Source organism: Passer montanus, unplaced genomic scaffold (genome assembly GCF_014805655.1).
Source record: "Passer montanus isolate IOZ18808 unplaced genomic scaffold, ASM1480565v1 scaffold73, whole genome shotgun sequence".
NCBI classification, from domain to species: Eukaryota; Metazoa; Chordata; class Aves; order Passeriformes; family Passeridae; genus Passer; species Passer montanus.
Genome location: NW_024372481.1, coordinates 2,843,752 through 2,866,583, shown reverse-complemented (window position 1 = coordinate 2,866,583; position 22,832 = coordinate 2,843,752). Strand labels below are relative to the sequence as shown.

Sequence of the window (22,832 nt, the reverse complement as noted above, 5' to 3'; positions counted from 1 at the left end):
CATCCCACGTCCCACCTCCCCACGGACCCACTGCCTGTCCCTTGCACTTGGAGCTGGTGCAGCCCCGGAGCTCTCACAGGAGTGTGGCCCCACGAACCCACTGCCTGTCCCTTGCACTTGGAGCTGGTGCAGCCCCCAGAGCTCTCACAGGAGTGTGGCTGAGGCCCTGGAGCAGAGAGGTGCTGGACCCACCCAGATCCAGCACAGCTTTCCTGGGAGAGACAGGTGGGCTTCTGTCTGTCCATTTTCACCAGCTGGCTGGCAGCTTTAAACAAAGATATTTGGGGCTAAACACATCTCTTCTCATTAAACTGTTAGGAGAGAACCAACAGAAGGGGGACAGTGTCTGTGCTGGAGTGACTGCCCCCATCCTGGCTCCCAGGAGCTGAGCAGGGCTTTGCTCTGTGGGCAGAGTGTGGAGGCACAGGTCTGCGTGAGGCTGAGCTGCCCTGGCACCCCCAGCAGCCCTGCAGCTGGGCACACAGCATTTATCATTGCTGCAAGGGCTGGAGGCTCTCGTGGCTGAGCCCAGAGGGGCTGCACCAACACCAGCGTGAGAGGAGAGCTCTTCTGCTTGGAGATGTCCTCGTTCAGCCTGGGCTCCAGGGCAGCCTGGGGGGCTCAGGGGCTGCACAGCACCCAGGGGTGCACAGAACTCCTTCCACCCCTGCCACTCCCACAGCACCGAGCCCAGCCTGGTGTTCCATCACCCTCTGTGCAGACCTGGGCCTCTAAAAACACACTGAGGGCTCACCTGAGGCAATCAAACCAAACTAAACAACCCACCTTGCACAGCTGGAGTTTAATACACACGTGGGTTAGAAGATGCGCAGAGGAAGGTGAGGGTGGCTGGGCAGAGCACAAATGCCTGTGGTGGGTGCAGGTCTTGCTGCCTCTGAGACCCCATCCTGCCCCAAATGGGGCTGCACAGCTACTGCTGGGTGCCACCGTTTGTGCCTTTCTCCTGTGCCCAGTGTGGGGAGGAGAGCTGCACTGCTTCTGGATGGCATCGCCTCGAAAGGAGGCTGAGCATGCCCTGCTCAGACACTTCATGTGCAGCAAAGGCAGAGACCTGCCAATGCACTGCTTGCCTTGACAAAAGAAAATGCCACAATGCAGAAGAAATGTCATCACTCCACCCCTGGTGTGTCCTCGCTGCACTGTCCACCTGAGGGTCCCACCCAGCAGCTGCCCTGGGAGTACCCAGCAGTGGTTGTTAAAGAAAATAAAGTGAAATATGCTGCATTTGTATTCTGAGGAGCTGGGGACTTGCCCAAAGCCAGGCTGGGAAGCTGAGGAGGTAACAGGGAGCTGCCATCCAGCCTGGGGCTTAGGAGGGATTTCTGGGTTTAATTCTACCCACCTCCATGGTGACATTGGCCTTTCTACAACCTGAAACAGAAGAAGCTAAATGGCTGCTTTTAAGCTCATAAATCCAGCCCTGTCTGAAAACCCACCTTCCCCAGCTTCCCTTCTTTGGGATCATGGCACTCCCAGCACCCACCAGTGCCTTCTGCCACAGCTGCTGGTTTAAAATAGCCCAGGGCAGAAGGAGCTGCTGCCATCCTGGAAGTGCCCAGGGCAGGAGGAGCTGCTGTCCCCTGGAAGTGCCCAGGCCCTGCCACAGAGCAGTGGGGCTGGGGGCAGGCACAGAGCTCAGCAGCAGGAACCTGCAGGGCCCCTCTGCCCCCTGCCCCTGCCCCCAGCTCTGCTGGCACAGCAGACCAGGATGGGCAGCAAGAGAGGTGCAGAGACATGGGGAGAAACCAGGCAGGTGCCCTGGGATGGGGCCTTTGGCTGAGCCACAGCTCTGCCAGGATGGGCAGTGCCACTGGCAGGGCTGCTGGGGCTCCCCAGCCCCCAGCTGTCCCTCCTCTGTTCAGGGGACAGATTCCCACGGCCTGGCCAGGACAGCACCCATCAGGGCTTGCAAACAATGCTGTCCTGAGGCCTGGGCAGAGAGCAGCTGCCCTCTGGGCAGCCCTCCAGCACATGAGCACAGGAACCAGCACCAACAGCACCAAACACTGCAGAGCATGATGCAGGAAAACGTTACCTGAGCTCTTGAACGCTGTCAGCTCTACGGCCTGAAAGAGGGGAGAACCTGTGTTAGCAGAGGTATGGGTCTGAGGCTGTGCTGCTGGTGCCCCCACACTCCCCCTGGGGCCAGGCAGGGCTCCCCAGACCCCAGCCACTGTCCCTCACTGAGCCACCCCACTGTCCCCGCACTGAGCCACCCCTCTGTCCCTCACAGAGCCACCCCACCATCCCTCACTGAGCCACCCCTCTGTCCCTCACAGAGCCACCCCACTGTCCCTCACTGAGCCACCCCACTGTCCCTCACTGAGCCACCCCACTGTCCCTCACTGAGCCACCCCACTGTCCCTCACTGGGCCACCCACTGTCCCTCATTGAGCCACCCACTGTCCCTCACAGAGCCACCCACTGTCCCTTACAGAGCCACCCCACCGTCCCTCACAGAGCCACCCCACTGTCCCTCACAGAGCCACCCCTCTGTCCCTCACTGAGCCACCCCACTCTCCCTCACTGAGCCACCCCTCTGTCCCTCACAGAGGCACCCCTCTGTCCCTCACTGAGCCACCCCCTGTCCCTCACAGAGCCACCCCCTGTCCCTCACTGAGCCACCCCACTGTCCCTCACTGAGCCACCCCACTGTCCCTCACAGAGCCACCCCACTGTCCCTCACAGAGGCAGAGCCTTCCTCCCTGGCACTGGGCAGAGGGTGCCCGGACACAGCTGCACCTCTCAGAGCAGGGAGCTGCCCCCTGCTCCTAACGCCTGCCCTGGGACCCTTCCAGCCCCCTGGGCACCCACCAGGCTGGATAGCAGGGTGGAGACCACAGGGACAGCCAGGAAAGGATGAGAGCACCCCTTGGGTGTGGGAAGAGCCCACACTCTGTGCTCAAAGGACGGCAATGCTCTGGGAGATGTGAGATTCCTGCTGCCAGCCCAACAACAGCAGAGATCACCAAACAACACTGAAAAAAGCTGAAACACGAAGAACATCTTGTCTGTGTTTTTATCTCCATCCGCTCAGTGTTTTGTCATTTTAAGTGTTTTCAAACGCCTTTAAGTAGCATCTTCTCTTCTCCCAAACTATTGTGCAGCTGCCAGTGACATTCTGAGGCTGCCGCTCCTCCGGCGAGCGCCGTGACTCAGGAGGAGCAGGGGGAGCAGCCTGCCTTGCATAACTGAGGGCACTGCCACAGCCCAGCCCACGCAGAGAGCGGGCACGCGAGAGGGCACGGGCGTGCCAGCCCTGTGTGTGCCAGCCCTGTGTATGCCAGCAATGTGTGTGCCCAGCTCTGTGTGTGCCAGCCCTGTGTGTGTCCAGCCCTGTGTGTGCCCATCACTGTGTGTGTGCCCATCACTGTGTGTGTGCCCAGCACTGTGTGTGCCCAGTCCTCTGTGTGCCCAGCTCTGCCATGCCCAGCCGCCCTGTGTGTGCCAGCCCTGTGTGTGCCCAGCTCTGTGTGTGCCCAGCTCTGCCATTCCCAGCCCTGTGCCATGCCCAGCTCTCTCCTGTGCCCAGCCCTGTGCCATGCCCAGCCCTGTGCCGTGCCCAGCTCTCTCCTGTGCCCAGCTCTGCCATGCCCAGCCCAGCCCTGCCCTGGCCCAGGAGGGACCAAGCCCATTAAAAATGCAGTTTGTGCCCTGAGGTACAGCAAAGCCCTGGGTGCCCCTCACGGGAGAGCAGCACCTTCTGTCCCTGCCTGCTGGAAATGCCACGGCCTTGGCATTCAGGGGATGTGCTGCCTCCTGGTGCCCCTGGCCGGGTCCTTGGGCTGATCCCCGAGTCCCGCGTGCTGTGCCCGGTGCCAGGAGCCCAGCCCTGACCCTGCTCACGGCTGGCACCCCTGCCAGGGAGCCCTGCTGCTGCAGCACTCCCCGCAGCACACATCATGGCAGATGGAAATATGGGTTCTACCGAGCGGCTGCAGGACCGTGTGCCAGCTGTAAAGTGTTATCTATCGGATAAATAAGAGCTGTCTATGTGACATAGGTTTTCAAAGGATAAATATTAGAGAGGGAAAGAGAGATCCTTCAGCGAGAGACTCATGGAAGTAGTGCTGGATTTTATTCTGAGGGAATTACAGCACTTGTGTGTCAAGTACACAAGGACTGATGATCATTTCAAAAGCAGGAGATGGAAGTGGGAGCAGAGTAGTCAAATTTAAATTGTTCCCTGCTTTAGGCCACGCCTGGCTGGGCTCTCCATCCCGATGCAGGCAGCACAGCCCTCCTGGGACAGGTGAGCCTTGCCCATGGCCCCTGCCCCATCACCTGATTCAATTTGCTGCCCTTGGGGAAGCCCAACCAGCCTCAGCCTGGGGCTTTGTGGCTCTAATTGAGCAGCACCTCGTGTTCCTGCAGGGCCCTGCTGCTTCCCCTTGCCTCAGGTGAGCTTTGCCTTGGAATTCAGCTCTTCTGGGACCCCTCCTCTCCCGCCTTGGGAAGGTGCCCTGCCCTGCTGTCCCCCCTGGCCAGGCCCAGGTGTGTCCCCACAGAGCTGCTGTGCCCAGGGAGCGGTGGAGGAGGAGCAGCAGGAGGTGTCACATACCGGTCTCTCGGGTGCCATAATGGAGGAAATGCCCATGGGAATTCTGGCTCCAAAGTTTCCTAAAGGGTGAAGCAGCACAGTGAGTCCAGAGAGCAGAGAACAGGAATATTCATGCTTTCAGGAGAACTTGGTGCTTTGTGTCCCCCACTGAAGCAAAGGGACCAAAAGGGTTTTCTGCATCACTGCACCCACAAACTGGTTGGAGAATGCAAAACCTTTTTTGCCCAAAGCCAAAATCCCTATTTTCAACTGTCACCTTTGCCTCTCCTCCAGAAAATTAATTTTAAGACAGTGAGATGGAGTTTTGCCTCAGGAGAATGCAATGCTGCCTAACATGCTGATGAGAGAACAGCACCAGCAATCCTCTTACCTTTGCTGGTGATGTTCTTCACCGGAGGCTCCTTCTGCTCGGGGCTCGGCAGGGCACTCTCAGCTGCAGGACTCAGCTTCCCCGTGGCCCAGGAGTTTGTGTTTCTGGGGCTGGATAAGTAGTTGATGGGATGAGAGCAGTTCTGGAACGACAGGCAAGAGATGCAGGAGAGTGAAAATTGCAGCTGAGCCTTTGCTACACCCAGATCCAACTTCAAAGATGGATTTCATCATCACTGCTCTGGCTGCCAGCCCACCCTGGCAGAGCAGGCTGCTGCCTCACAGGGCCAGGCTATCTCTGGGGCTCTGGTGTCCAACAAAACAGCAAAAAGGGCAGACAAAAATTAAAAAATCCGATTCCTTTCCATCCTCCTCTCCTGAAAGCAGACCCAGAGCACAGCTGGGGCCCTCTCTGGTGGGTGGCTGATGGATGGAGGGGCAGCAGGGATTCCTTCCAACTCACTGTGAACGACAGGGCTTTCTTCTTGTCCTTCATCCTCCGGATGGCATTCCTCACCTGCAGCACAGCAAGGGCATGAGAGAGGGCACAGCAGATCCAGCACAGCTGCAGATGCTCCAGCAGGTCATGGAGAGAAAGCAGCCAGGGCTCCAGCAGCACAGCGGGGCCGTGCTGCCTGTGCCAGAGCCAGCTGCCCCCAGATGCCAACACAGAGCTGCTGTGAGCAGCGTGCCAACACTGCTGTGAGCAGTGCCAGAGCCCATCTCTCACCTCGCTGTTGTAGACAGCATAGACCAGGAATATGTACAGGCCCTGGAGGGGAGAGAGCAGAGGAAGGGTCAGAGATCTACGGCTGCTTTGTGCTGCCTTGCACGGAGCAAAGGGGCTTGGGAGCCCTGGCATGGCTGAGACTGGCACAGAGGGTGGGCACAGCCCTGCCAGGCAGGCAGGGCCGCCCACACCTGAGCCCAGGCTGCTGCCAGAGCCTGCTGCCCTCACTGCAGGAGAGCACAGCCAGCAGTGCCACCGGGGCCACCACAGCCCGGGCACAGCTGTGTGAGGGACGTGCCCAGGCCAGCCCCAGCCAGCCCTGCCCCTCAGCCCGGGGCTAATTACAGCTCCAGGCCGACCATCCTGGCCTGAAGGCAGCCCTATCTGGCCCACCAGATTGATGTCATATCTGTGGGTGTTTTGTTATCGCAGCTAGATAAATCAGCTGCAGCCAGAGCTGCAATCCGTCTTGTCTGCAAGCAGCCCTGCTCTCCTCTGCAGGCTCTTGGCAGCAGCAGTGGCAGCAGCCCCTGGCACCGTGCCGTGACCTGTCCTTCAGCCAGCAGGGCCGGGCACTCCCCCAGACCAGATTTCTGGCCGGGCTGCCAAGGCAGGTCTTCCTTGAAAGGATGGTTCTGGATGAGCGCGGGGAGGGGCAGCTCGGGAGGAGAGCAAGGAGGAGAGGAGCCCCAGCTGCACGGCGGGTGGGAGCAGAGGTGCAGCTCTGGGGGAGCCCCTGCTGCCCCCTCCCCTTCCAGCCCTGCCCCAGGGGTCCCTCCCTGCTCAGGCTCTCGCTGGGCTGCTGCACTGCCTGCCTGCAGGATGGTGCCAGCACACCCAGAGCAGCCTGGCACAGGCTGGGCTTCTGCAGGCAAACAGAAAAGAGTCAGACAAAAAACAACAGAACAACTGTGCGGGAGCCACACGTGAAGGAACGCTCTGGCCTCAAAGGAAATTCCAAGTGATCCATAGGAAGTGAGCAAAGGGGCTGAAACAGGATGGCTTTCTCTCAACTCTGCAGCTTCTCACCGGCGTTTATTTCTCCTCTGGGGCAATCTGCAGAGTGTCCTGAGCTTGGTGATGAAGGGACAGAGGCAAATGAGCACAGCACAGCCGTGTCTGTCCACAGAGCTGGGAGGCTGCAGTTCCCTCCTGCTCAATAACCCAAGCATGGCACAGGGAGACAGAGAACTGATGCTGTTGAACTATCACAAGACAGGCCTCCTGCCATCCTCCTGCCAGCCCGAAGAGCAGAGATGTGCAGAGGCAGCCCTCGGCTGGCCTTGGAGCCTCCCACCAGGGCCCAGAGGGTGTGCGTGAGCAGCACCAGCCCTGGAGCAGGGCCAGCCCTGGGAGAGCACCCCAGAGCATCCCAGAGCATCCCAGAGCACCCCAGAGCATCCCAGAGCATCCCAGAGCATCTCAGAGCACCCCAGAGCATCCCAGAGCATCCCAGAACAGCCAGAGCACCCCAGAGCATCCCAGAGCACCCCAGAGCATCCCAGAGCACCCCAGGGCATCCGCACCCCAGGGCATCCCAGGGCACCCCAGAGCACCCCAGAGCACCCCAGAGCATCCCAGAGCATCCCAGAACAGCCAGAGCACCCCAGAGCATCCCAGAGCACCCCAGAGCATCCCAGAGCACCCCAGGGCATCCCAGGGCACCCCAGAGCATCCCAGGGCATCCCGGGGCATCCTAGGGCAGCCCAGGGCACCCCAGAGCATCCCGGGCTGGCACCCATCGAGTGCACAAGGTGACAGGGCTGGGATTGCCCCGGGACAACAGGGCAGCCTAGCCTGGGAGCAGCCAAGCGTGCCAGAGGGAAGCCACAGAGCCAACCTCTCCCCAGGCAGAGCACAGCAGCAGCCAGCTTCTACTGAAACAAGAAAAATGGGAAATAAGGGTGCAAAACTCTCTAATCCCAGTGGTTTGGGGGGCAGTGCCCAGCTGCTCCCTTGGCTTGCATCCCCTGGAGAAGGATTTGTGCTCAGGCACTGGGCAAGAGACCCTGAACAGGCAGTGCCAAGGGCTGGGGCAGTGCAGGGAGTGCCCGTGGGCACCTCTGCCCCTCCCTGCTCCCCCTGCCTGCTGAGTTCCTCCTTCCCTCGGGAGGTGCTGGCAGCCGGGTGTGCGGGGCTGCGGGCGTTCAGCGCTTCTCTAGCTCCATCTACAGCTGCCTTCTCTCAGGCTTTGCAAGCCTCTGTTGGTGCTCTGCATCGCAGGTGGCAAGCACATGTTCCAGGAGCTTTTGTCACCCTGTGTCCCCGAGTTCCTGGGGCAGCCCCAGGGCCAGCCCTGTCCTGCAGCAGAGGCTCATTTCCCAGGTGCAAACAGCAGGAGGGATGTCTGCCCCATCTGGCTGCACAGGTACCACTTCAATTACCCATTATACCAGCAAATAAAAACTCTGATGGGTTTGTAACTGCCCTGTTGGGACCACACTGATGTGAGAAAAACTAGCACAAGAAACAAGATGTGAACTGGAAACCAGCAGGACTCTGCCAGAGACTGGTGCTGCGGGCTGTCAGATGTGCAAGGCCTCCAGAGCTACATTTTGGGTCTTGGGAGGATGAAATGAGTTTCCTCAGACAAAATGTCCCAGTGGCTTGGGAGAGCTGGGCTGGCTGCAGAGCTGAAGCCTGCAGGCTGCGAGGACAGGTGAGTGCCCTGCAGGTGCCTGCCTGGCACCCACAAGTGCAGCACTCACCTGCAGGGAGTTGAGCACGATGAAGACGTAGGCCCAGACGATGCTGAGGTGCACGAGGAGCCCACAGAGCCAGGTGAGCCCCAGCACGGGCAGCAGCACCAGCACGGGCTTGGCCGTGGCCCTGGGGGGAGAGCTCAGGGTTACCCGGGCACACTTCAGAGATGAAACACTACCAAGACAGCAGCTGTGCAACAAATTCCTCTGCAAACAAAATGAGTTAAGACAGGAAAAACCAAACATTTCACCTCCCAGACCCCAGTGTGCCAGCCCTGCTCTTCATTTATCACTGCAAGTTAGCAAGAAGGGAGCTCTTTGACGTCATCAGCAGTGAGAAAACAGCTATTTCCCCCCAATTTCTGCTACAAGGAGGGCTTCTCTATTTGTTTTATTTGCACATGGATGTCACCCTGCCCTCCAGCAATGCCCTATCTTTGTGCTTCTGTAAATTTGGGAGAATTTATTTATGCTACCGGGGAACAATGCGTGTCTAGCAGGGGTATCCGGCGCCAGCTAACAACAATAAAAATTCACAGAGCATGATAAAGTAATGACTCAGGCAGCAGTGTTTTAGAGGTCTCTCAGTATTGACTGATTACAGAAGTCCCCACTGCCTCTTCCCCTGTGTGTGTAACCCCCACCAGCCCTACTTTCAATCCCCCAAGTCCCAAGCTTGGGTTTCTGCAGGCACAGCCGAGGCTCTCCTGTCCCAGAGGGGTGAGATTTGGGAGTGTGGGTGCAGATGGAGACCAGCACTGATTCCCTAAGCTGAAGCTGCTGGCTGGGCTTCTCAGCTGGGATTAGAGACTGTCTTTGGGTGAGACACAGCTCCCCTGGGGGAGAGAATCCCCTCTGCCCTGCTGCTCTGGCTCTCAGAGCTCACTGCCTTTCCCTTGGCCAAGCTTCCCTGGCCAGCCTGTGCCAGTGCCTGGGAAGGATTTCTTCCACGTGTCTGACACCACCTCACACATTTCACACCCAGAGCAGCCCCAGGCCCTGCCCTGCTCACCAGATCTGGGTTCCAATCTGGTTCTCCAGGCTGCTGGTGGGTGTCAGCATCTTGGACCTCCTGCGGGCGCTGGCCACGGTCACCGTCACCACCCGGAGCAGCACCAAGCTGTTCACCTGCCAGGGCACAGCCCAGGCCTCAGGGACACCCTGGGGCCTCAGCTCCGCAGGGTGACCCTCCTCTGCTGGAAACTGGGGTCAGAACTTGGGGCAAATGTCACTACCAGGAAAGCAACGAAATCAAAAGACTTCACAGAGCTAGCTACACATGCATGAAATCTGGGAAACTTATCCCAAAACTGCTCCTACAGAACCCTTTCCCTGTTAAAGGTCTATTCTGGACCCCATAAACATTGGACCTTTTTCTGCTAGTTGTTTTGTTTTCTGTTTTATCATTTTGTACAATGATATTTTAAGGATGAAGTTATTCCTGTATTAAAATCAGACCTTTAGCTAAGGCAATGTCACACACCCCATTCCTAACTGAACAGCCAACCAAGAACTGGTCAGCAAAATTTTCCTAAGGCACTTTTTCCCATCAAAAACCTTTTTTGATTAAAGAGATTTACTTGTGCTGCAGAGGTCTATATAAAGCAAACCCACATTTCTCCTCTAAAAGCAGCAGGCACGACGAGCTGCAGCCCTGGCTCTGCACAGCTCCTCCAGCAGCAGACCCAAGGGACCCCCACGTTCCCAGCAGGGTTTGGCACTCACAGCCAGGATGAAGAGCACAGGCCCCACGAAGGCCCAGATGACGTTGGTCTGCACGTTCAGCCAGCAGTGGTTGGCTGCCACATACTTCTCAAAGGAAGTTGCAAGGGTCACCCCCACGATGAGGACTGGAAGCCCTGCAGGAAAACCCACAGGTTAAACCCTGGGAAAAGCAGAGATGCCCCATGCAGGGCACTGGGCACCAGACAATTGCTTCAAAACCCCCCTGGCCAGACAGATTCAGCGTGAGCCTCCAAAACCCCACGAGCAACATCAATCCTCTGCAGCTGAAATCTGTCCTGGCTCAACACAGCCAGATTTACAAGCTGTCAGCATCTCTCTCCGAGGTATAAAGCATTCCAAGTCCCAAGTCCTGACCAAAGCAATTTATTCTTCAGATTGCTTTTTTAACAAAATGGACAATCAAAGACATAAACCAATCCAAAATACTTGAAGTGGTTGCCCAGTGTCCAATGAGGTGTGTGCTCCTTGAGCAGCACATCCCTAAAGAGGCTCCTCTCCGACACAAAACTCAGCTTATTCAAACAATTCTATGTCCCTAAAGGGCTCCCTCTGAATAAAAGGTGCTTAGTGAGGAACACAGTTATATTTAATTACTATCAGACAATGGTGATGCTCTCCAAGAACAAGAACTTACCATAAATCTCCTCCTCATTTTTTTTTTAACTGAACTCCTGGATTTAGAAATATAACAGAAATGCTGCTCAACTTCTATTTTAAGACTAGCAATTTGACAAATAATTCCAGAGAGTCTCTGCAGAGCACTGGCACCCAAGTCTCAAATTAAATCAAACAATCGTGCATCTCTCCTATTAAAACTTGCACCAGAAAAGAAAAAATATTTTCCTGAGGACCCGAGGAAGAGGAGTGTGCAGATACCCCAGCCTGTCACGTAGTAGAACTTCATTCTCCTGCCTTCACTCATGTTGACTGCTACCACTTTGCTCCAGAGCAGAAGCCCCTCCACCAGCATCCACGAGAAGGCTGCCATGAAGAAGAGATGCAGGAAGGCAGTGACCATGAAGCACAGCACCTGCAGGGGACAGAAGCCACGCTGCACAGCTCTGCACGTGCACCTCCAGACAGAGAGATCCTACCCTAGATGCCAGTCACAGGTAATTAACAAAAGGGTGATTACCCTTCGATTAATTTGGGGGAATTAATTTAATGTCTTCTGTGGTTCTGACAGAGATGCTGGAGCCCGGCCCCGTGGGCTGGATGGGCCATTCCTGCTGAGCTCACCTGGCTGGGCTTGGCCAACTCACTGAACATGAGCAGAGCTTCTCCTGCAGCCAGTGCCAGGATCAGGTTCTTGTGCACCGTTGTTCTTTCACTCTTGGGGACGCTGGGGAGGGAGAGAGGCAGCCCTGAGCTGCAGCCAGACAGAGGGGTGCACCCCAAATCCTCCCTATCCTCCTGGCTGTGCACCCCAAAGGACCTCCTGTCCTCCCGGGCTGGGCACCCCAAATCCTCCCTGTCCTCCAGGGCTGTGCACCCCAAATCCTCCCTGTCCTCCAGGGCTGTGCACCCCAAATCCTCCCTGTCCTCCTGGGCTGTGCACCCCAAATCCTCCCTGTCCTCCTGGGCTGTGCAGGCCTGCCTGGGCAGTTTGTGCTCCCTCTGCCCTTCTGCACAGAGGGCAGGGACAGGGGCAGGGCCAGCCCTGCTGTGCTGGGGACACTCTCGGCTGCAGCTGCTCAGCCCTTGGCCACGGCTCCAGGGCACAGGAGGGGGGAGAGCTGGAGGCAGCCACTGGCAGCTCACAGGGCAGATCTCTGTGCTTGCCCAGTGACACAGAAGGGCTGGCAATCAAAGAAATAGTCCTTGCTCCATTTATTTTACAAAAGTTAATTCTGGCAGAGCAGCTTTTATAGCAAACGTGGTTAGCAATTGATGAAAGCCTTGCCACGGACACGCAGGTGTGTGCACAGCTCAGTGAGCATCTCCCCAGAAACAAGCAGGGCTGAGCCCTCTCCAGCCAGCAGCAACCACTCCCCTGTGCCACGGAGCACAGGGCAGCTCCCTCCTCTTCCCACTGCACCACCCCACGCTGACAAGGGGCACTTTGAGAGAGGCTCTGAAGTAAAATATTGAGTATGAGATACAGAGAAGGCTGCAGGTGCCCAGCTTCTCTTACCCAACCACCAGGAACAGAATGAAGGTGACCGTCAAGGCACAGAAGGAAACTCCACATCCAATAAAAGTCAAAGTCTGCAGTGTGAACTCCTCCTTGGTGGTCCTCTGCTCCAGACATGAAACATCAAAGACTCAAATCCCCCATGAATTGACCCCAGGAGCTGGCAGTGCCAGCACCCCCCCAGACCAGGCTGCTCCCTCACCTCCATCTCGTACACCTGCAGCAGGATGGCAAAATTGGTGGTGTGGTTGCAAAAACAGGCAGTGGAGTCCGGGAAAGACTTGGCCACAGAGCAGCCAGCTGTGGACCACATCCCACCAGCATCTGGGCTAAAAACCAGAGAAAACACACAGGAATCACCCCTCACTTCCACAGAAATCCAGGGCATGGTGGGAATTTCATTCTCCCAGGAAAAGCAGAGTTTAAAGGAGGAAGATGAGGAGATCAGAAACAGATCTTCACGTGGGCTTCCCTTTGGTTCACCCTTTGTCTCAGCAGCTTTGCCTCATCCAGCAGGCACACAATGAAAGCAGACCTGGTGCCAATGTGTGCACTAAAGAGTGGGGTTCAGCCACGACAGCTTCAAACAGAGCTCAGGGAAGAGCTCCCTGCACAGCCCTTCACTGAGAGCAGCTGTGGCCAGCTGTGCCCACCAGCTCAGCCTGCACTAAGCCGTGGTGCCCTGGCTCCCCAGGACAGCCTGTCCCTGCCAGCCAGCAATCCCACTGAATTCCCTGGGCAGGACCGTGGCTGCAGCTCTGTCCCCACTGCCCCCTGAGCCTCCCAGCACCACAGGAAGGGCAGGATCAGAGCTGCTGGGATCCTGTGGACAATAACCAGCTGCTTCCAAAATCCTTCCCCCCTTCCCCTACCTCATCCACTCCTGCTACAAGTCTGGGACTCCAGGGAGGATTTTTTCACTTGAATGACTTAATTACCAATCTGTAATATATCACAGCCTCAGTGTTCTCACCACAGTGACATTCAGCAAAAACACATCCCAGTGCCAGGCAGGATTTATGGGCTGGGAGTCCTGCATGGCTTTGGGGCCTGTATCTTGGGCTGACTCTTTGTCACAGGCAGCAACCATAATTAAGAATCAGGGCTTTCCATTTGAGTTGAATATACCTCATTAAAGGTCACTTGCTTGTGAGTGACTTCTCCAAAGGAAATCTTCCCAGGAAAACATTCTACTCCAGCAGACAGGGGATGTCAGCATGCAAAGGAGCAAAAAATTCCAGACCTCTACCCTTACCATCACATTTACATTGAGATGCTTGCTTTTCCAGAGGAAATAAAAATCTCATAAACCTGGGGACCTGAACTGAAACAAGGCACCTGAGGCTGAAGTTCCAGAAGGCACAGACGGGTCCCACCAGGGTATCGGGCAGGTCCTGCAGGCACAGAGGGGAGAGGAGAGGTGGCACAGGCACACACGGGGCGCAGTCACAGGGGCTGTCACAGGGCAAACACCTCCCCAGGGACACGGGGGCCAGGGACAGCCCGGATGCCAGAGCTCGGGGGCTGGGGACAGCCGGGGCAGCCCCACGGGTACCTGTGGGTGGGGACAGCCGGGGACAGCCAGGGACAGCCGGGGCAGCCCCTGGCAGCGGGCACAGCCCCTGGCAGCGGGCACGGCCCCGCGGGTACCTGCAGGCGGTGCTGCAGGCGGTAGCGCACGGACGCGCTGATCTCCTGGTGGCCGCTGAGCAGGGTGCACGAGATGACCGCTGTGCCCACCGCTGTGCCCACCGCCGTGCTCGGGGACCTGCCGGGGAAGGACGCGGCTCACGGGCACGGCCAGCCCGGGATGTGCCGGGGCGCGGCACAGCCGGGAGGTGCGGGCGCTGCCGGGGGCCGGGCACGGGCAGCACGGACCGTGGGGTGCCCGGCCCAGCCCCAGCACTGCCCGTCCCTGCGGGAGCATCCCCGGGCTCCAGCGGAGCGGGATGCGCGGGCGGCCATCCCCACCTAGTGTTGGGAGCCCGGGGAGCGCAGCCAGCCCGGCCCCAGAGCCAGAGCCAGCGTCACCGGGGACACCTTCTGACCGGGCACGGGGCACCCTGCACAGCCCTGTGGGCGCTGTGCCCTGCCACCCCGCCGAGCTGAACCCGCTTCGTGCCCTGCCACCCCTGAGCCGAACCCCTCTGTGCCCTGCCAACCCCTGAGCTGAACCCCTCTGTGCCCTGCCACCCCTGAGCTGAACCCCCCTGAGCGGGGGGCTCTGTGTCACTCACTTGTGTCCCCCCTCGGGGCCAGCCCGGGGGCGGGGGGCTCTGTGTCACTCACTTGTGTCCCCCATCAGGGCAGCCCTGGGGCTGGGGGCTCTGTGTCACTCACTTGTGTCCCCCCTCGGGGCCAGCCGGCTCCCGGGACGCGGCGCTGGCGCCGGACAGGCAGCGCTGCAGGGAGCCGTAGCCAAACCACATGTTCTTCACCGTGACCCTGTGCAGACCTGCGGGGACACAGCACGGGGACAGGGACAGGCACGGGGCAGCCCTGGGCACCGCTGCCCTCCTCTGGGGGGGATGAGGGGACTCAGAACACCCTCGGCTCCGAGCTGAGCCTCCAGAGGGGCTGCACAGACCCTCTCCCCACGGCCCAGCTCCCTTTGCCAAGGGTATCCCCTCCCCACGCTTCTCCAAGGCCAAGGTGCAGAGTTTGTGCCACTCAGGAGGGCCGTGCAGAGGTTCTGGGGGAAGCTCAGGTGTGGTCACAAACCTCTGGATTTCAGCCTCTGCATTTCTTCCACAGGAACTTCGATGAGGTCATGCCTGCCTTTCTCAGGGCTCTGCACCACGTAGGCCTCCCCACTGAGCTCCTGCTCGCCCAGCTCCAGCTCCCTCACCTCCATCCCTGTGCACAGGTAAAACCAGGGCTCACCTTCCCGCAGAGCTGCTGCTGCTGCAGCAAAGCACCACAAGGACACTGTGATCCCTGCCAAGACCAGCCAGGACCCGCAGCAGCAGCAGGCAGGACCCTTTCTGTGCAAACCGAGGGCATCTGGGCTCAGCTTCTCCCACGCCCAAGGGTTTCCTGCAATCCACAGCCCTCACATGGCTCTGCACAGAGGAGATGGGGAGCAGGCTGCAGGAGGTGAGCCAGAGGAGGAGGAGAGGAGCCAGCCGCGGATCTGGGCTGGGAACCAGACAGGGTGGCTGATCTGGGTCTTGGTGAGGTGCCCTCCAGTGCCACTCACCAATATTCCCATGCTGGATGGTGATCTTTGTCCTCTCTGTGGTCAGCAGTGGGACCAGGAGTGACACCATTCTGTCACAGAGCTCAACCACAGCCATGGGGCCCCTGATAACCTGCAAAGACAGAGACAGTGATGGAAATCAGCTCCTGCACTCTCAGCCCTCCCTTCCCACAGCTCACAAGTTTCCTTAAATATTTGGTGCTTGGCAGAAAAGAAAAAAAAAGAAAAAGAAAAAAAGAAGCTGAGACTCAAGGCTTTGGCTTTGCTTTTCTGCGACTTCTTTACTGAAGGATGTTCCCAGTTCCTTCAGCAAGGAGACAGGTCTGGCAATGAGGGAAACTTGCTGTTCTGCATAAAAAGCCATTAAAACAGCATGGAAACAAATAACTAAATGAGCTTCTGGAAAGAAAGACCTTTAGACTTGAGTCCTGATTTTCGCCAAGCTGTAGAACAACCATCTGCTCTTCCTGGAAAAGGTTTCACCCAGAAACAGACCCTGCAGCTGAGGCAGCAGGAGTGGCCCCATCGCTCGAGGCCCTGCAGTGCTGGATGCACAGGTGCCACCCTGCAGTGCACAGTGCCACCCTTCTCCCCAGAGTTACCAGCTGCACTGGGCCAGGCTGGGTCTGTGCCACTGCTGAGAAGCTGCAGTGGCTGTGGCCATGGAGACTGGGCACTGTGAACAGTGAGGCAAGCTCTGAACTGCCCAGCATCCTGTAACCATCTCTGCATCTCCCTGGCTCGGCTCCTGGGGCACAGGCCAGACACTCTCACACATTTCCAGAGGCAGGTGGGGAGTGCAGACCTTGCACCAGGCATGAAACCCTCACAGGGGTGGGATGATGGAAATCCCTTCTGCAAAGCCTGAGGGTGCTTGGAGCAGTGAGAGGGCTGGTGACAAAGAGCTCCTTGGCAGCCCATCCACACAAAGCACAACACACTGCAAGGGAAGGGCTGCCCCTGCCAGACAGCAGGGTGTGGGAGCAAGGAAAAGCTCCAGGAATGTGCAAACTGTCAATGCAGACTGGCAAAGAGGAGAGCTCGAAGGGAGCTGAGTTAACCACCAAGGGGTTTGCAAGGGAGGCACCACTAGCACTGCCCTTGTTTGCACGAGGACTTGGCTGCACCTCCAGCACGAGGCACCAGCAAAGCAGCTGGTCCTGGTCTGAGCTGGTGACGAGGCTCCAGGCCTTGCGTGCAGCATTATTCCACGCTGAAGAGGCTCCAAGCCTTGTGTGCAGCATTATTCCCTGCTGAAGAGGCTCCAAGCCTTGTGTGCAGCATTATTCCATGCTGAAGAGGCTCCAAGCCTTGTGTGCAGCATTATTCCATGCTGAAGAGGCTCCAAGCCTGCTTGCAGCATTATTCCATGCTGAAGAGGCTCCAGGCCTTGCTTGCAGCATTATTCCATGCTGAAGAGGCTCCAGGCCTTGCTTGCAGCATTATTCCATGCTGAAGAGGCTCCAAGCCTGCCTGCAGCATTATTCCATGTTCAGCATGGCTCAAGGGCCACAGGTGGCCATGCAAGGACAGCAGAGCCAGCCTGGGGTGGTGCAGCAGCCAGGGGTGAGCACACAGCAGTCACACTGCCACCATTAATGGTGACACCATTACCTGGCTGATCAGTGACCACGTCCCAGTGTTCTGCTCTTCCAGAATTAACTCAGTTACTTCCATGTAATACTGGCCCAACTGCTCCAACATCTCCAGCTCGTCTCCCTCCTGGATTTCCAGATCTGAGACTTGCTTTAGTAATTGAAGGACTGCAAGGAGGTCAGATGGCTCAAGCACGGGCACTTCTCCTGCTCTCAGAACAGTTGCCAAGATATCAAGAGCATCGAGAGCCACAGAGAGGTTCATGTCTTGCACTCCACTCGTGAAGACACTGTCAGGAATCTGGCAAGGAAAAGATGGTTTAGTTCAGCGCAGAGCCTGACTCTCCCTGCTCCTCAGCTTGGCAATGCCCTGCTTGCCCCTGCTGGCATCAGGACCTGTCTGGCCAACCAGGAATTTCCTGGGAAGGGATCTCTTGTCCAGGCCCCCATCCTCAGTGAGATGAGTCAATCTGAAGCAACACTGCTTGTTTGATCACAGCAGAGGTTGCGGCTGTGTTGGTCACAATCTCCAGCAGCAGCTCAGGAAGGATCCCAGGCAGAACTGCTGGCAAACAGCTCTAGGTGCCAACACGCCCACCCCAGCAGCTCCTGCCTGCTCCAGGTGCCAGCTGCCACTGCTGGGCTGCAGGACTCACCACTGTCCTCACTGCGAGGGTGTTCACACGGCTGGCGAGCGAGTGGCTGGCCTCCAGCTGAGCTCTTTTCAGCTGCCAGTAAGCATCTGGGGACAAGCAGAAGCAGAACCATGCTGAGGTGTCCAGCAGCGTGGTTAACACATGCCATGTTCAAAGCCTGGGCAGATGGTGGCTAAGGCTGCAGGGCAGGCAGGACTAGGAGACTTCACAGCTGTATTTTATTTTTAGCACCAGATCCCATCTGGAGAGACAGTTTCACACCCCTTTCCTGCCTCTCCCCATGCTCCCCTGGCCAAGGAGTCTGGGAATGCCTGGATTGGGATCACTCACCGCCCTGCAGCCAGAGCCATGGAGGGTGTACCACCACTGCCAGCCCCGCTGGGGAGCAGCCAAACCCTGCCAGAGTGCAGGCAGCTGCAGCAAAGTGCCAGCCCTGAGGGTTTTGCATGTGAGCCCTTCAGAGCAGGGGCCTCCCCACCCCTGGCCCCAGCCCAGGAGGACCTCCAGGAGTGCGTGTGCTGGGAGCCAGGCAGGAATAACCAGCAGATGCTGTACCCTTGCTGTAGTGACAGATGAAAGGCAAAGTCTGCAAACAAGATGCGTAACTGAATCCACTGCTGCCAACTTCCAAAACTCTGCATTCCTCCACAGGCCCTGTGGAAACACGCGCAGACAGAAGGGTGTCCCAGGGACATGCCATCCCCAGCAGGCACCACCCTTCCTGCAGCAACCCACAAACGCCGTGGGCTGTGCCCTAAGAGCCAGGATAGCAGCCACTCTAGATGATATGAGACTTACCTGGGCAAAGAAGCTGCGTGGCCACTGCCTGGACGGTGCTCTCCACTTCCAGGGCATTTGAGCTCCACCCAAAAAGCAGGTCCTGCTCCTCCACCCAGCAGGAGCGAGCTTTCTCGATGTGCTCGCTGCTGAGGACCCTCTGCCAGATGTGGAGGTCAGTGATGTTCCCACTGAAGGACTCCTGTGCCCTGAAGGTGCCCCCCAGGGAATCTTGGTCCTGCCCAATTATGAAGGTGCCCTGGCCAGAGATGGCCTGGGGGGCAGCGGGCCCCCCAGAACACAAACCACTGGCTGCTGCCCTCCTCTTCCCGTCGGCGTAGATGGCCCAGGTGCCGTTCTGCTGCTGCCAGGTGACACAGAAGTGGTGCCACTGCCCGTCAGCACGGAACACGGGCAGGTAAGGGGAATGGTGCCCGTGGACGATGAGAGCAAAGCGAACAAAGCCCTCCTCGTCCACCAGGCCACGGAGCTGGAACTCGTTCGTGAAAGCAGGCACGGCGTAGGAGAAGATGGTGGCCACCTCCTGCGTCCTGGTGTCCCACTGCAGGTGGGCACAGGCTGTGACAGCGGGCAGTGCCGGGAACTCGGAGAGCACCTTCACGTATTTTGTGTCTGTTTTGTCTCTGAATACCAGGACTGGCACAGTGTGGCCACCTAGAAGGAGGAATTGCAGTCAGCAGCAAGGAAGAAGCATAGGCCAATAAAGCGACAGTAAAAAAACAAGGGACAAATTCTCCAGTCATATTTTTGAGTATGAAAACATCTCCAAACAGCCCATGTCCACTTGCACTCACGTCTCCTCTTTGTTTTGTGCAGGACACTGCCCCGTTCCTTCAGCCAGACAGAGCCTCTGATGTGGTGGGACTGCAGCAGTTTGCTGAAGGAGCCTTGCTCACCGTCCTGGGGCTCAAGGAGCAGCTGGGCAAAGTGCTGCTCACAGTACCTGTCAGCTTGCCACCAGTCCAGAGCAGTGGCCACATACTCATACGTGTGTCCCGGGGTCTCAATGGTGACAGGAGCAAAACCTGGAGAAAGGCACACACAGCCTGGGGAAACAAAGCCTCTCCAGCCCTCTGTTAGAAACACTGCCTCGTGCACCTTGGAGGAGCTGCTGGCAGGAGCTCACCCCCCTGGGCTGGTGGTGGGCACAGGGGACAGAGCTCAGACCACATGGGCTGGGTGAGGGTGCCTGTGGCTGCTGCCTGGCCCAGGGCTGGAGCTGGGCTCTCTCCTGTGGGGCACACACCCCATGCTAAGCTCAGCACAGAGGAAAAGGCACTCTGCTGTGCCTAGGGATGGCCTCAGAAAAGCTTGTTCAAAGCAAAAACTTTACTTGCTTTAGCCCCAAAAAGCTCATCCCAGCTTCTGCACTTGCAGATGCAATTTTCAGGCACAAAATAATCTGTTTGCTTTGCAGATGCAGTGGGGCACAGAGGCAGCAGCTGAGCAAACAGCCCTGCAAATACCAGCTCTGCAAACAGCATTTTAGGCACAAAACAGGGTAACAGAAAAAGTTTCTTTACCTTTGTTTGCACCACCAGACACCTTTTGTTTCTCTGTGCTGGATGTTGCTTGTAAAACACATAGAGAGTGCTGACAAAAACACTAACCTGTGGAAGTCTGGTTCTTAGCAAGGGCTGCAAAGGCAAGGAGACTCCTGGACAGACCAACCTGGTGGAGAGGATGTGTTGTAATATTCAGAGAAATATTATCTTAAATACCCATAATAATAATAATTTTTAAAAAAAGGTAATACTCACCAGAAAGCTGAAGAAGCAAGAATGAGGTCTCAAGTCTCTCCCAAACATGCTGACCAGCTGGGAAGATTTCACCCTTTGCTAGAATAAATAAAGTATTGCTGGAGATGCATCACAGAGACAGAAGCATTCGGCAGAAAAGGCATCCCCTGACAATGCTGCTTTCCTCAGAAAGTCTCGAAACAAAAAGGAGAAAATGACTCCCTCTGAAATACCTGTCCTGAATAGTATCTTATCCTAAGAATTCCCAGATTTTCTTGAAGACCTTAAGGCCTTCGTTTGCAGGATACAAAATAATTAAGCATAAAACATAGAGATGTGCAATATTAAGGGAACAGGCAAGATCGCAGAGCCTCTTCATCCACATTAACTAAATAAAACAGCCGCCATAAATGGCATCATTAAACAGTGTTGCATCACTGGCAGCTTTTCTCGTTGCCTTTAAGACCTGCAGGACCAGAGCAGCGGAGCAGAGCCCGCCGAGCAGCAAACCCAGCCCCCGGGAGCCCAGAGACAGCGCCCAGCAGCGCGGAGCCATCCCGGGGAGCGGCCGGCCCAGGGCTGGGCAGCGCGCCCCACCTGTGCCCGGGGAGGAAACTCGAGTGCAGACAGTAAAAAGCCCAGTAAAACCACAGATGAGGGCACAGGACGGGAACTGGCAACGCCAATGCAAACAAGGGCTGGAGCTGTGGGCACGGGCATCGCGGGCTGGGAGCGATCTCTGCTCCCCGCGCTGTAAAAGCGCATTCAAGCACTTTGCTGCTAAGGGACTTCGGAGATGCGCTCTGCAGCCCGGGCTCTGCGCTCACAGCCTTCCAAAGTTCAGCGGAGGCTTTGGAAACACCCAGCAGAGCTCTTGGCCCTCCAGGGAAAAGCAGAAATCCCATGAGTGAGCGGGAGCCAGGGCACGGGCAGTGCCCCCTGCTCGGGCTGCGCCCGCAGCCTCGGGTGCCCTGGGGATGCGGAGGAAACCTGGAGCGCGGTCTGGGCAGGAAAAACGGGGCAGTGAGGGGGGCCCGGTGACCCAGCTGGGACAGCCCCTTGTCCTGCCAGTGACCAGGGCACCCCGGGGCTGGGGCACCCCTGGGGGACAGGCCGGCGGGGCGGCGGTGTCGGGGGGCGAGAGGGAGCTGCGGGGGGCGTGCTCCGCTCTGCGGGACCGCAACCCGCACCCACTCAAAATCCCGCTCCGCACATCTCCCAGCACTCCGCACCCAGCTCCGCACCCGCTCTTCACAGCACCCCGCACCCGCTCCGCACATCTCCCAGCACTCCGCACCCAGCTCCGCACCCGCTCTTCACAGCACCCCGCACCCGCTCCGCACATCTCCCAGCACTCCGCACCCCGCTCCGCACCCGCTCTTCACAGCACTCCGCACCCGCTCCGCACATCAAACAGCACTCCGCAACCCGCACCCCGCTGCGCATCCCGCTCCGCAGATCTCCCAGCACTCCGCACCCCGCTCCGCTCTGAGGGACCGCGGCTCCGCACCCGCTCCGAACAGCACTCCGCATTCCTCTCTGCGCATCTCCCAGCTCCCCGCACCCCGCTCGGCATCCCGCTCCGCACATCTCCCAGCACACCGCACCCCGCTCCGCACATCTCCCAGCAATCTGCAATCCGCAACCCGCTCGGCACGCCGCTCCGCACAGCTCCCCTCACCCGGCACATCTCCCCGCTCCGCACATCTCCCAGCGCTCCGCACCCCGCACGCCGCCCCTCGGAGCCCCTCTCGGGCACGGAGGTGCCGCCGCCCCCCGCACCGGGCCCGCTGGCAGCGGGACGGCCACTCTGAGTCCCGGGGCGCTGCTGGGTGCCCGCACCCCCCTGCCCCCGTCCTCACCCCCAGCGCAGCCCGGGCCGCCCCTCCTGCCCCCCATGGCTGGCAGCAGAGCACTCTCGACCCTCCCTGCTCTGCAGTGCCAGCGGCACCTGGGTCTTCTTCCCTGCTCCATAGAAGTGTCCAGTAAACCTTCCCAGGAAATCTGGGGCACGATCATGGCAGAGAAAGCGGGGATGGGGGAGTGACTGGGGATCCTCACAGCAGGAAGAGCCCGGGGGTGCAGTGAAGAGGGATGGTCTGGAGATGTCCCCTGGGCTCCTGGTGCGATGTCCTCGCCCAGCGGGGTCAGCGTTCCGGGGTTTCCTCACTCCAGGCCTGCAGCTGCCCCGGAGAACGCCCAGGCTGCAGGGTCAGGTCACCCCCATGGCTGTGGCACTGCCCACCTCGCCAGCCAGAGCTGCTCCTTTGCTCGATGCCCACCCACTCCTGCTCCAGCAACAGGCACACCCAGCTCCCACTCCTCCCGTCCCGGGAAATGCTTGGATCACGCCATGGATTCACCAGCAACTGGCTTTTGTTCTTCAGGGTCTTCGCCTGGGAATGAAGGCGATTTTCCCATCCCAACGCCTCTGCTCCTGGCAATAAATCTGCCACAGAAGAATGGGCCTTGGAGGCAGCTGCCCTGGTGCTTGGGTGCCAGCTGGGAAATGGCCTGGCACTCCTGGCAGCGTGGCACAGAGTGCCAGGGGCCTGCCAACAGCATGGCAGCCCTGCAGGAGG

At 58.2% G+C, this 22,832-nt stretch overlaps 1 protein-coding gene across 1 annotated transcript; it reads right to left on the bottom strand.

Annotated features, from left to right (window-relative positions):
* Nucleotides 1–931: 931 nt before the first annotated feature.
* ADGRD2 (adhesion G protein-coupled receptor D2) lies at nucleotides 932–22,426 on the bottom strand. The gene is made up of 26 exons (XM_039730643.1): nucleotides 22,312–22,426; nucleotides 20,272–20,349; nucleotides 20,122–20,182; nucleotides 19,306–19,536; nucleotides 18,512–19,165; nucleotides 18,269–18,367; nucleotides 17,714–17,799; nucleotides 17,077–17,358; nucleotides 15,463–15,574; nucleotides 14,985–15,119; nucleotides 14,604–14,718; nucleotides 13,914–14,031; nucleotides 13,602–13,657; nucleotides 12,466–12,592; nucleotides 12,264–12,367; nucleotides 11,369–11,471; nucleotides 11,006–11,159; nucleotides 10,109–10,242; nucleotides 9,396–9,511; nucleotides 8,390–8,510; nucleotides 5,682–5,723; nucleotides 5,415–5,468; nucleotides 4,953–5,094; nucleotides 4,583–4,641; nucleotides 2,057–2,087; nucleotides 932–1,047 (listed from the first exon to the last, which is right to left on the bottom strand). Exons 2-26 carry the CDS (start codon nucleotides 20,317–20,319, stop codon nucleotides 932–934), a joined length of 3,300 nt encoding a protein of 1,099 aa, XP_039586577.1. The 5' UTR covers nucleotides 20,320–20,349; nucleotides 22,312–22,426.
* Nucleotides 22,427–22,832: the final 406 nt, after the last annotated feature.

Coding starts and splice junctions, on each gene's coding strand:
- ADGRD2 (XM_039730643.1), bottom strand. CDS start 20,319: ATGTTTGGGAGAGACTTGAGACCTCATTCTTGCTTCTTCAGCTTTCTG. Junction 17,359..17,713: donor CCCTCGCAGTGAGGACAGTG/GTGAGTCCTGCA, acceptor TTTCCTTGCCAG/ATTCCTGACAGTGTCTTCAC. Junction 9,512..10,108: donor CTGTGCTCTTCATCCTGGCT/GTGAGTGCCAAA, acceptor GTGCCCTGGCAG/GTGAACAGCTTGGTGCTGCT.